Source organism: Mesoplodon bidens (assembly GCF_964165515.1).
Source record: "Mesoplodon bidens genome assembly, chromosome: 9".
Lineage (NCBI taxonomy): Eukaryota > Metazoa > Chordata > Mammalia > Artiodactyla > Ziphiidae > Mesoplodon > Mesoplodon bidens.
Genome location: NC_138166.1, coordinates 101,109,349 through 101,121,881, shown reverse-complemented (window position 1 = coordinate 101,121,881; position 12,533 = coordinate 101,109,349). Strand labels below are relative to the sequence as shown.

General features: G+C 57.2%; 2 protein-coding genes across 4 annotated transcripts in view; one reads left to right on the top strand and one right to left on the bottom strand.

Moving 5' to 3' along the window:
- WDR86 (WD repeat domain 86) overlaps positions 1 to 12,533 on the top strand; it is a 38,012-nt gene that overhangs the window by 21,319 nt on the left and 4,160 nt on the right. Inside the window, exons 5-7 of one of the 2 annotated variants that reach the window (XM_081243449.1) lie at positions 386 to 521; positions 3,665 to 3,768; positions 4,068 to 4,369. In XM_081243449.1, coding sequence (XP_081099575.1) covers positions 386 to 521; positions 3,665 to 3,768; positions 4,068 to 4,241 — 414 coding nt within the window. In that variant the 3' untranslated portion in view covers positions 4,242 to 4,369. Of the gene's footprint in view, positions 1 to 385; positions 522 to 3,664; positions 3,769 to 4,067; positions 4,370 to 12,533 lie in introns of those variants that run through there. The other variant, XM_081243450.1, reaches the window with a different exon arrangement.
- The window catches only part of NUB1 (negative regulator of ubiquitin like proteins 1), a 28,371-nt gene continuing 24,318 nt past the window's right edge, over positions 8,481 to 12,533 (bottom strand). For both annotated transcript variants that reach the window (XM_081243447.1, XM_081243448.1), the window contains exons 13-15: positions 11,019 to 11,114; positions 10,185 to 10,362; positions 8,481 to 9,952 (exon numbers count right to left, since the gene is read on the bottom strand). In XM_081243447.1, the coding sequence (XP_081099573.1) occupies positions 9,774 to 9,952; positions 10,185 to 10,362; positions 11,019 to 11,114 (453 nt within the window). In that variant the 3' untranslated portion in view covers positions 8,481 to 9,773. The remainder of the gene's footprint in view (positions 9,953 to 10,184; positions 10,363 to 11,018; positions 11,115 to 12,533) is intronic.

Sequence of the window (12,533 nt, the reverse complement as noted above, 5' to 3'; positions counted from 1 at the left end):
CTTGCTCTTAGGGTGCTGAGCGCTGTACGGTCATGTCTGAGCAGCCCAAGGAGGGGTCTGGCATGATCCTTGTCTGCGGGTGAAGCCGCTGAGAGCAGAGTCACTGACATGGCCAAGGGCCGGTCAGGATCTGAAGCCGGGTCTGCCTGAGCTACACGGCCCTGAGGGGAAGAGAGGAGCATTGTGACCTTGGGTGCTGGAGTGGGTAGTGGTGGGGGGCGACCCAGGGGCAGGGGCATTTCTGGCTTGTCCACAGTGTCTCCACTGAGACCTGCCTGTGCCCCTCCATGTTCCACAGAGAGAGGTTTGGAGGGGCTTCCGGGGGTGCCCCCTATGGTCAGCGGTACCCGTGTCCGGTGCCGACCCTCCCTTCTCCCCCCCCCAGCTGGTGAACCGGCACGTGTACTCAGGCAGCGCCGACAGGACGGTCAAGTGCTGGCTGGCAGACACGGGCGAGCGTGTGCGCACGTTCGCAGCCCACAGACACAGCGTGAGCGCCCTCAAGTACCACGCGGGCACCTGTAAGTGACCCCGCCCCCCTGTAGCCCCAGCCTGCCTGTCCCCTTCACGCCCCGCCCCCCAGCACGTCCACTCTCGCCCAGACCTCTCTGCGGCTTCTGACTGCACTCTTCCCTCTTTGAGCCTCAGCTGCCACTCAGTTTGGTCAGCGGCCAAGGGCGGCGGCTGTGGCCCCTCAGTGCACGTGTTTGTTCCTCCAGCAAAAGGAGTTCCAAATAAGGCTGTTGGGCCTCCTCCCACCTTTACCCGGCTAGGACGCGCAGCGACCTGCTTGTTCAGAGCACCTCAGGTCAAGAGCAGGTCTCAAGGACACATTCTAATTCTCGAGACAGTGACACCACTTAACTCCAGTCAGACTTGAGGGCCGCATGGGTTTGGCTTCACTTGGCATTAGGTTTGACTACAGATAAGAGAAAGTCCAGACAACGGGTTTATATAAGATAGTGGTTTATTTTTCTCTCAGGTAGAAGAAATTCAGAGGCTGGCAGTCTAGGCTGGAACGGATGGCTCCACAAAGTTGTTAGACACCCAGGTTCCTTTTTTCACTTCACTTCATCATCCTTAGCATGTATTGGCCATCTTTAAGGGGGGACCTCATGGTTCAAGATAGCTGCTGGAGCTCCAGCCATCATATGTTTTAGGCAGGCAGGAAGAGGAGGAGGGAAGGGCAAAGGTGGTGTCTCCTAGATGAGTAGAGGCCCCTTTAAAGATCTTTCCTGGAGACTCCACCCGAGGACTTCTGCATACATCTCTCTGACCACTGCCTGCAAAAGAGACAGAATAATAAAAGCTCTTGTCTGGGGATACTACCACCAGGATTAATCAGGGTTACTTTGGAAAGAAAGAAGGGCAGTGTGGCTTGCTGGGTAGTCAGCAAACTCTCTGTCCCACAGGTCTCCAACTGTCACACATCTGGGCTTTCCTGGCTCTGTCCAACTGGCCAGTTGTTTACACCCCAGACACACGCAGAGGACAGGCACTGTTCTGGGGAAGCAAAACCCACAACCTCACCACACCTACATGGGAGGGGGGCTCCCAGGTTCCTGGACATCTCTTTCCTAAAACGATCCCCAATGTTATATTTCGCCATCAGCGTCCTCTCTCTCTCTCTCTCTCTCTCTCTCTCTCTCTCTCTCTCTCCCTCTCCCTCTCCCTCTCTCTCTCCCCCTCTCCCTCTCCCTCTCTCTCTCCCCCTCTCCCCCCTCCCCCCCTCTCTCTCCCTCTCTCTCTCTCTCTCTCTCACACACACACACACACACACACACACACCCCTGCAGCAGGAAGCCAGCCCCCCCCCCCAGGTGAAGCTGAGCCTGAGAACCGTCTTCCTAGCACAGCAGTGAGGGAGCAGACTGGGGTGGGGGAGGAGCCACAGTGGAAAATTCAAGTTGACTTCACAGCACAGGTGTTAGATGAAGATAGAATGGATTTTCCGAAAATAGAGCGTGAGATGCCCTCAGGATTTAGGTGTCTGACGCATAAAAATGATTTTTTTCCTGTTCCTGTGTCCAAGCCTGTAAGTGTGATTATGGCTCCGCTCCTGTCGGGGACCTCTAATTTAAAGAGAAGAACGTTGCCCAGAGCGCCTCCCCGTGGCAGCGGCTGGGATGAAACCTGCCGCTGCAGCAAATCCCACAGACCCTACCTGCTGTCCGCTGTTAAGGAACTTGGTCCTTGGTGTTTGCCAACAGGCTACAGGAGGATCAGACCTAATTCTGGACCCTCTTCCCACCCTCAGGATGCTCAGTAACCACAGTGCATTGGTGGAGGGGAAGGCAGGAAAGGAGTTGAAGAGGCCGAGAAATGAAACTTTCCCTCCAAGTCCACATTCACTAGTAGCTTTAGCAGCAAACCTGGGACTAGGCAGGTGACACAGGAAATGGGATAAGGAATAGACACCCCAAGGACAGGGAGCCCCCAGGGGGTGCTTACTGTGGCTCACTCAGGTTGCTGAGTGGCTGTAGCAGATGCTATGGGTACCACGCTCAGGTGCACTTCCTGCTGCAGCACCTGAGGTCCTCTGCCCGAGGGTGTTTTCCTGTGAGGCAGGTCGTGGGAGGGCTGGGAGTTGACGAATAAGTAGCCCAGTGTCCTTGTCCCTGGGTGAAACAACTCTGAGACCCGGTCCGCCCCTTCTCCCAAGGGCCCCCAGCAGTCACCTGCTCCCTTAAACACCTGCATGGGAGTCCTTCCTTCCTGTTTCTCTCCCCACTTCCTGGAATGCCCTGCCAGATGAACTGTTTGTACTCGAAACCTAGTGTCAGGGTCAGCTTCTGGGAGAACCCGGGCTAAGATGGTAAGTGGACCAGGGAGTTTCTCTGGCCAGTGCCGTCAGTGTGGTCCCTGACCAGCAGTATCAGCATTACTTGGAATTGGCTAGACATGCAGGTTCTCAGGCCCCACCCCAGACCTCCTTAAATCAGAAACTCAGGTGGGCCCAGCCTGCCCTCGGGAGTTTGAGAACTCTTGGACTAAGTTATGTAGGAAAAAGCCCAAGGGAGGCAGAATCCGGAGGTTCCCCCTGGGAGAGGTTGGGCAGGGGCCCTCTAGTGAACCCCGGAGGCACTGGGTTGTGTTTGGAGGGCCAAGTTCATTACTGAGGAGGGGGAGGAATGAGTTTCTGGTTGGTCCTTGCCCCAAGAGGCTGCTCAGATGGTGGAGGGGGAAGGGATGACCCCCCCGAGGCAGGGGCTTCAGAGCTGCTGGAAACACCCGGCAGGGAAGCTAAGCTTCACCAAAGGCTTCCACCAAATGGCCTGAGAGTGGGAAGCTGGGCCCACGTGGTACTCAGGAGGGGTGGAAACACCTGGAAGGACTTGGCAGGCTGACCTGAAGCCCAAGGGCGGTGGGGCAGCCGAAGTCCTGCAGAGCCGGCTGCAGCCCACAGAGGGCGCCTCCGGGCCCCTGGGCGTCACCCTGAACTCACAGGAAAGTACTGAGATAGGGAAGGTGCCACCTCCTTCCTTTCAAGGGGCTTCTGCTGTTTCCCATTTGCAATTACGACATCCCTGGGAGGCGAGCGGACGGGTCCCGGAGAGGGTCCCCGGCACTCTCCCCGCCCTGTCCATCCACGCCCCCCGCCCTGCGGAGTCCCGAGGGGACGAGGGCTCTCGGGCGGGAGGCAAGTGCCGCCGTGTGTTCACAGTGTTCACGGGCAGCGGGGACGCCCGCGCGCGCGCCTTCGACGCCCAGTCTGGAGCTCTGCGGAGGGTGTTCCGCGGCCACGCCTTCATCATCAACTGCATCCAGGTAGGCGCTCTCGCCCTCTCCGGGGCCCCGTGGCTGGTTGGCAGAGCGGGGGCGAGCCCTCCTGCACCTCTGCCTCGGAGGGGAAGTGGGGCAGGCAGCAGCGCTCCCCTGCGGGCAGAGCCTCCCCGGGGCCGAGGCCCCCTGGGCTGAGCCTTCCCCATCAGGCGGCCTGGGCGTTCGCAGCTCAGGCCGCCGCTGGCCCGAGGCCGGGCGGGGCCTGCACCTACGTGACCCCGTAGCGCGGGGTCGGAGGGCGGTGGCGCGCCCCCTACAGCGCCGCCCACGCTCCGCGCCCGCAGGTGCACGGCCAGGTGCTCTACACGGCCTCGCACGACGGCGCGCTGCGCCTCTGGGACGTGCGCGGCCTCCCGCGCGCCCTGCCGCCGCGTCCTGCCGCCCCCAAGCGCAGCCTCTCGCGCCTCTTCAGCAACAAAGTGGGCTGCGCCGCCGCCGCGCCCCTGCAACCGGCCTGAGACGCCCCGAGCGGCCGCGCACGGACCCGCGGAGGGAGCGCGGCTGTCGGCACCGGGGGCTCCGAGGGCAAGTACCGGGGCGGCGGTGGTGCCTGTCCTCCGCGTCCGCTGACTTCCGAAGCCTTCGCCAAGCCGCCCGTGGGGAGGCCGTGCCTGCCCGCCACCGCGTCCCCAGCCCGCCTCTCGGTCCCCACCCCCTTCGGCCAGAGCCCCTGCGGAGCCCAGCCCTCAGCCTGCTCTCCGGCCCTCCCAGGACGCTCCCGACTCTCAGGGTCTCCAGCCCCACGGCCCCGGCGCCCGAGGTCCTCCGAGGCCAAGCCTTTCCTGCGGAGCGAAGCGGACGCTTCAGAAAGCCACACACCGGGCCTTCCCTGGCGGTCCAGTGGTTAGGGCTCCGCGCTGTCACTGTCGAGGGCCCGGGTTCGATCCCTGGTCGGGGAACTAAGATCCCACAAGCGCGCGGCGCGGCCAAAGAAAAAAAAGCCGCAGACTGTCGTTATTTTGGCAAATTGTCCACTTGTGAAGAACCGAAATACAGGTCCTTAACAGTGCTCTGCGACACGTCGTCTTTTGTTCTGCCCACGGAGTCCCAGCCCCATCCCAGAGGGAGAAGGGGTGCCGGGAAGCAGGGGCCTCACGCTCGCCTGGGCCTGGCCCCCTGGGGTGAAATGAGGGGCTGCGGCCTCACAGCCCCTCCGGTGTCACAGCAGCGCCACTCGAGTGGGGAGTGGCATGGGAGAGACCAGGGAGCAAGGAACCGGCTCCTCAGCTGCCTGGGTGACAGCGGGGACCCGCTGCTATTCCCGCCGGAATCGAGGAGGCCCCTTCTCTCAGATGTGGAGCAGAAAGGCCCCCGCACAGGGGCCAGCTCCGCGCCCCGCGTGGTGAAGGCCCTGGAGGTGCACACAGGAGGCAGCTGGAGTACCTGCCCGGAGGAGATGAAGGAGGAAGTGGGGCTCAGACCCTAAGAGGCCCTGAGGGGAGCCGCCCCCAGAAGCCCCTCTTGCACCGGGAGGGGCTCACGTTCCGCACCCACAGGGCCCTCCATGCCAGGCCCTGGCTGGCCCCCCGCCCCGTGCAGGAAGAGGAAACGCTGCAGAGGACAGTGTCTGCCTTTGAGAGCTCAGCGTCTAGCCAAGGACAAGCCTGCCCAGGGAAAAGGCATCCCTTGATGCAGAGAGGTGGGTGCGCCAGTGTCTTCTTGCAAGATGAGCGGCAGGACGGGCTTCACCTGCTCGCTGGGGTGCCCAGGTCCATTCCTGATAGGTGGATCCCACCCCCTTGGGAACAGGTACAGGGTATTGCCACCAGGGCCGGTAGAAAGGGTTGCATACCTCTGTGATGGGTTCTAGGCCCGACCCCCAAACCCTGGGAACCCAGGGGCCTCGCCAGGAAAACAGGCTGGCTGGTGAGAAGAACCTGTAGAAGCTGCATCCCCCAGCCTTCTTTGGGTGGGGCTCAGCGCAGAGTACAGGTGAGGGGCTCCACTGCGCGGCCTGTCGTGTCTGGGAGCGCCCACCTCCTAGGGGTTCTTCTTCTCCAGGGCCCGAGGCTGCGGTTACAGCGGCAGGCCCACCCCTGAGGGGCTTTCGGGGGAGCGGAAGTGCACTTCAGGGAGGGCAGGCAGAGTACCTGCGTCGATTTAGTCACCTTCTCAGTCTGCTGTGCTGACAGAGGCGGTCCGAGTAACCAGACTCGCTCCTTGGTGCTGACAGCTGATGCTGCCTTCCTGCCTCCACAGCTCTCGCTCGCAGGGCAGGCAGCTTATCCAGCCGCTGGGGGCAGATCCTAAAACGGCTGCTGCGTTCGTTTTCTCCAGCCTGCCTCTCCCAGAGAAAGAGTAAGAAGTGAAAAACCGCTATTTTGCATTTATATAGCATGACATATTTGGGTAAATTTTATTTCAGTAATTTTCTTTTTTGTGTGCTATCTTTGTCTGGTTTTGGCATCAGGGTGATGGTGGGTGGCCTCATGGGATGAGTTTGGAAGTGTTCCTTTCTCTGCAATATTTTGGAAGAGTTTCAGAAGGCTAGGTGTTAACTCTTCTCTAAATGTTTGGTAGAATTCGCCTGTGAAGCCATCTGGTCCTGGACTTTTGTTTGTTGGCAGTTTTTAAAATCACAGAGTCAATTTCAGTACTCGTAATTGGTCTGTTCATATTTTCCATTTCTTCCTGGTTCAGTCTTGGGAGATTGTACCTTTCTAAGGATTTGTCCATTTCTTCTAGGTTGTCCATTTTATGGCTGTATAGTTGCTTGTGGCAGTCTCTTATGGTCCTTTGTATTTCTGCAGCTTTTCCTTTTTCATTTCTAATTTTACTGATTTGGGCCCTCTCCCTTTTTTTCTTGATGAATCTGGCTAAAGTTTTATCAATTTTGTTGGGTAATTTTAATTTCAGTAACATAGAGGGCTTTGCTAGATGTTGAGGAGGATATAAAGACCAGAGAGCCTTTGATGATATAGTCTTGCCTCTGATAAATACCTTCAGTTGGGTAGGGGAAGGACAGGAAGTACTTATAGGACATATGGGCAGGAAAACAAGGACAGGACATGGCAGTGTCACCGGAGTCAAGAGCAGACAGAAATCCATCAAAGTGACGGGCATCAGATCTGACCGAGTGCAGCACGTTCTCGCCACAGCCTCCCGTCGTTGACCCCATGGGCCTCACAGGCCTGTGCGTGCCACTCCTGCTCGGAGCCCTCTCACGGCCCTGGTATTCACCACTCAAGTCTAGATCCCCGCCTGCCTTTCAGGGTGCTTTGTAGTTGGACTCGGCAATCTTTCCAGCCTCAGTCTCTTCCCCCAGCACACGCTCTCTGGTGGGTCTAGAACAGCCCCTGCGACCCCATGAATGTGGCACACTCAGCTCCTATCTCCTTTGTCCCAGGTCTGGAATGTCCTTTCCCTCTGACTCTCCAAGGAGAACCCCCCCAAACCCACCTCCCCTGTGACTTCAGGCTCAGCCCACTCCCTCCTGTTTAACAGCATTTTCATCACAAATGTCCTTTGCTCCTTCTCTTGCATCCCAGAGCAGGGAGTGATTCCGGAGCAGGGAGTGACACTCAGTCGCCGCCTGTCAAGTTTCATACGACCAGCTAGAGGCAGGGCCAGGACCGAAGCCCGTCTCCGTCTCCCAGTGCGTGGGGAGGGTATAGCCGGCACTGTCCCGAGCTCAAGAACTGGCTTCCCTGTGTCTCTTCATAGGAAAATGGAGCACTAGACCTGCTAGTGTGGCTTGAATTCCCTAGCCTTTTCCAAGATCATTAGGAAGCAATCTGGGAAGCTAGAAGCCACACCTGGCCCAAGCCCAGGACAGTAACTTGTTAGCCAGAAGCTGCAACCTAGGCCCCCAATCCAAGTCTGACACGGTCTCAAATGAGGCTAGAAACCCCTCGTTGCCTCGGCCCTCTGCTGCTGCCAGCGCTGAGGAAGCAAACCCCGCTTCCCCGCTCAGTCTCCCCTCCCCCACAGGCCCAGAGCCTTTGTACACTTCATCTTTATTTATTTATTTAGGCTGCATTGGGTCTTTGTTGCTGTGCACGGGCTTTCTCTAGTTGCGGCGAGTGGGGGCTACTCTTCGTTGTGGTGCGTGGGCTTCTCATTGTGGTGGCTTCTCATTGCGGAGCACGGGCTCTAGGTGCGCAGGATGCAGTAGTTGTGGCACGTGGCCTCAGTAGTCGTGGCTCACGGGGTCTAGAGCACAGTCTCAGTAGTTGTGGCGCATGGGCTTAGTTGCTCCGTGGCATGTGGGATCTTCCCAGACCAGGGCTCGAACCCATGTCCCCCGCATTGGCAGGTGGATTTTTTGTTGTTGTTGTTGTTTGGTTTTTGTTGGTACGCAGGTCTCTCACTGCTGTGGCCTCTCCCTTTGCGGAGCACAGGCTCCGGACGCGCAGGCTCAGCGGCCATGGCTCACGGGCCCACCCGCTCTGTGGCATGTGGGATCTTCCCAGACCGGGGCATGAACCCGTGTCCCCCGCATTGGCAGGCGGACTCCCAACCACTGCACGACCAGGGAAGCCCGGCAGGCGGATTCTTAACCACTGCGCCACCAGGGAAGTACCACTTCATCTTTTAACAACAGACATCGATGGTGCTTTTGAGGGCATACATGTGACTTCCTCACAGAAGTCAACGGAAGCAAACGTCTCAAACTAAATGAAGATCTAGACCGCCCATTTTCAACACTCACAACAGTTTAGGAGTTTGAATAACTCATTGCAAAGTTAGGCTGACAATTATTGAATATATTTTCCACCTTTTATTTCCATCTGTATCATCCATTTTAAAAGACTTAAAAGAAAAGATTTCCACCCATTCAAACTGGACTGCTCTCCAAGATTTATTGAAAATGATTCCTGAAAAAGCTGGAGCATTTCGGCCAGCCCCTTAACAGCAACCACGTGGCCCACCTGCCCTCTGTCACAGGGGCTACCGGTGACTCCCGGAGGGCAGGGAGAGCCTTGGGAACACACCTGGCACTTGATTCATCCAGCACCCGGCTGCTGCCAGCTGTGTCCTGGTGCTGGACAGGGTTTTCATGTAATACACGTTTACGGAGGGATGCAGGGTGCAATGAGAACGGTTATTTGAGCTGTTAAGAGGCTACAACATATCTTTAGAAACAGTCTTCTGTAACACACCCAAGAAACCCCACAAAGACTTGGAGAAAATATACCTTAATCTCTGACAGGTATCTTACCTTAGCCAGCAGTGAATTTATTAATAGGACAGAAATGCATCTAAAAATGCTAATTAAAAATAAGTTGCTTTGGTTAGCATTTAAGACTTTACCATTTAATAAAAGATTTTATTTTTGTAAAGAAGAACTTTGAATACATATATATTCTGAATTTCAGCCTGGAATTTCAAGTGCCTACTTTAGTAAGCTAAGCACAAAACATGGACGTTTCAGGCTGAGGGCGTCTGCCACCGTTTGGTGTGGCTGCAGGAGCCGATGCCTCATCATCAGGCCCCCAAAGCACTTGCAGTGGTTGAGGATCTAAAGGACATTTTCGGGACGGGGCAGAGAGGCTGAAGCAGGAAGGCAGAGCTGCATCACGGGAAGGAGGAGACGATCGAGCAGTGGGCTCAGGAGGGCAGGAGGGCAGGAGAGCAGGGCAGGATGAAGAGGAGGAGACAGGGCCAGCTTTCGCTCCCATGAGCTCCTCCTGGATCCCTTCCCTAGCAGCCACCCTACCCAGCCCTTCCCATTTCTGGGTGGGGAAAAAAAGGAGCAGGGAGGGTGACATTAGGGTTGCAGAACCTGAAGGCAGCTGGGAACTGCAAGATCAGGCCAGAGGCAGCTCAGTTCCCAAGACGGACCCTGGGGACCGGCACCCGCCCCCACCGACCCCACCAAGTCTCTTACTCTTTACATCCCTGTTCCCCACCTACCCCTCCCACCCCCAGGTAGGAAGCACTCTGGAGCAAAATCAGATAAAACATAGGGAAAAAAAAAGACCTGCATTACACTTTTCATAATGATAGAATTTATAAGCAGAAACTTAGTGCTTGTTTCTATTCATCATTTAGTTTCTCTTTGTTGCTGACTTTATACTTTCTACATAGGATAAGTACTCTGCAATAATAATTTCTTCGTCTTCCAGAGTTGAGTCAAGGTAATCTTCTTCATGCTCTGGAATATCTTCCAGGATTTCATTCACAGCCTCTGTCTCCATATCTTCATCTGTTGAGGCGCTAGAGGTCCCTGCAGTAAAGAAGCGCAGCAACAGGGGAGCTGAGGGAGGAGGACAGGAAGAGAAGCCGCCACGGGGACCAGAGGGACACACGTGAGCTCCAGCTCGGCCCCCCGCGCCACAGCGCCGAGCAGCCGGAAACGCGCACGTCTGCGAACGCCCCTCGCGGCCCGCGCCCCGCCTGCCGGCTTCCGCTCGAGCAGACGCTCCCCCCCAGTCGGTCTTCAGAGACCGCAGACCCACCTGCAGAATCGGACGGGGATGTGGGTGGCGATGCTGAAGAATCTTCCGACGAGAGCTGCAGGTCAGGAGGAAGACTTCCACCGTTGTGGGCGAGGGTCTGGGCCGCCAGCTGGACGTTTCCCCGGAACATCCTCAGGGCAGCCTCGGCCGCTGCCGCATCGAAGCCCATGTACACCAGCTGGGAGAAGGCGGGGCGGCACTGCCGAGGGCCCAGGCCACGCGGCACGACGCGTGCCCGGCGCTCCCGCCCCCACGCAGAGCCGGGAGAGTCAGGTCGCGGGGGGACGCGTTCCCAAAGCCCACCGCACGCGTGCACCACCGGCCTTCCCGCGCTAACGTGCACGCGAGGCAGCTTGGAAAGGAAGGAGGAAGACCTGAGGCGGCCACGTTGGGGCCCAGTCACCTCAGAAAGGCAGCCGGCTCGCAAGCCAGAGGCAGCGCTGCGTGCATAGACCTCGTTGTCCCCGGGACCCCTAGCTAGGTCTCTGCAGCACACTAGGCAGGCTAACGCAATGGGGGGCACACGTGGACAGTCACCACGGCGACATCCCTGCAGGTCACAGGCAGGGGGACGGGAGGTGACGCACGAAGAGGCGTGTGTAGAAAAGAGGAGAAAAGCCCAAAGAAAACCTTCCCGTAGCTCCCCTGTGTTTCCTACTCTGAAGGAAATGCCTGTGCCCGGCTTCCACCCACTGCCGCGCCCTCGGGCGGGCCGGTCACACCTGGAGCCCAGGGAGCCAAGGACTCGGCCCTGCCTGGCCGCCAGCCTTGTCCCGCCAGCCAGTCCCTCACGAGGTTGTACGCGCGGAGGGGGCACAAGGTGCTGGCACTTACTTGGTCAATGGTTTCCCGAGAAGGCCTTTCTTGATGGCTGTTGGTTTCCGGACCAGAATCGTTTAACCACCACATCTGAGGATGACTGAGAAGAATCTAGAAATGTACAGGGATACCCGTTACTCATCAGTAACATCCGCTCGGTCACTCAGGCAGAGGCTGAGCACCTGTCACGTGCTAGGCAGGCACAGCCGTGCGACACGCAAACAGGTGTAGGAGACTGTGGTGGACAAGGCACAGGGTGCTGCGGAAGCAGAGAAAAGGGACCCCTGACAGGCTGGGGCTGGAGAGGCTGCTGCTCAAAGGCGGCCCCCGCCAAAGGTCGTGTCTGAGTTGAGGTCTGGAGGATGAAGAAGATTATTCGAGCAAAAAGATCGCATCTGAGGAAGCAGGAAAGGATCTGAGGGAGCAGGTGGAAGGATTCCACGAAAACAAGCTTGTTGCAGCTCAGCCTTAGGGGTGACAAGGTCATAAAGAGCTGTAAACAGAAAGCTATAAGCAGTCCAGGGCCACCCAATGCGACTTCTCTTTGGAAGGTGACATGCTCTAGGTTTACAATGTCAAGAAGAGCAGAGTTCTCTGGACCCTTGATTTCTCTGTCACATGATACTTACTCTTAACCTTATACAGCCCTTTTGGGGAACTTCCCTTTTAACACTAAATACCTCTATATCGAGCAAATGTATTCATGTGCTATTTGTATAATGAAAAACTAGTTTTGAGGCCCATCAGTCCCTCCACATATTCAGAATTTTTAAATTTCTCTAAGAAATCAAATCAGATATTCAAACAACATTTTTGAATTAAAAAAATACATTAATACATATATTTGAAAATTCAGTCGACCCTTGCACAACGCAAGAGTTAGGGGCGCTGACCCTCATCACAGTGGAAAATCCAAGTGTAACTTACTGTGGGCCCTCGGTATCCACAGTTGCTCCACATGCGCAGATCGTGTAGTACTATATAAAGTATTTACTGTTGAAAAAGGTCCACGCGTAAGTGGACCCACGCATTGCAAACCCATGCTGTCCAAGGGTTAACGGACCGACTAATGGGGACCTCTGAAGAATAGGACGGGAGGTCTTGAGAATAAAAGGCAAAGGTAGGGCAGGCTCCCCACTGCCTGCAGGATTCAGTGTGAACTCCTCATCAGGGCAAACAAGGTGATGCGGCCCGCCTAGCCCCTGCCTACCTGTCCAGCCCCGTCTCTGGCCATTCCCCACCCCGCCCCACCTCCGGCAGGTGTAACCCAGGCCTTGGCAACCCCGGGGCTCATGCTTCAGCGCTTGGCGCTGCCCCAGCTTCTCCTCCGTCTGCCGGGCCCCCTCCCGTGACCCGCCCCCCAACTCAGCTTGCAGCCCCTGCTCCCCTGTGCTGCGCTCCCACGTGGTAGCCCTTACGCCACTGTGCTCTCTACGTCTGTCTCCCCACTAGCCTGTGGGCTCCCCCAGGGCAGGCGTCATCTCCGCTGAGACTCAGCACAGCGCCTGCCTCCTTACGTATCCTGTCTGC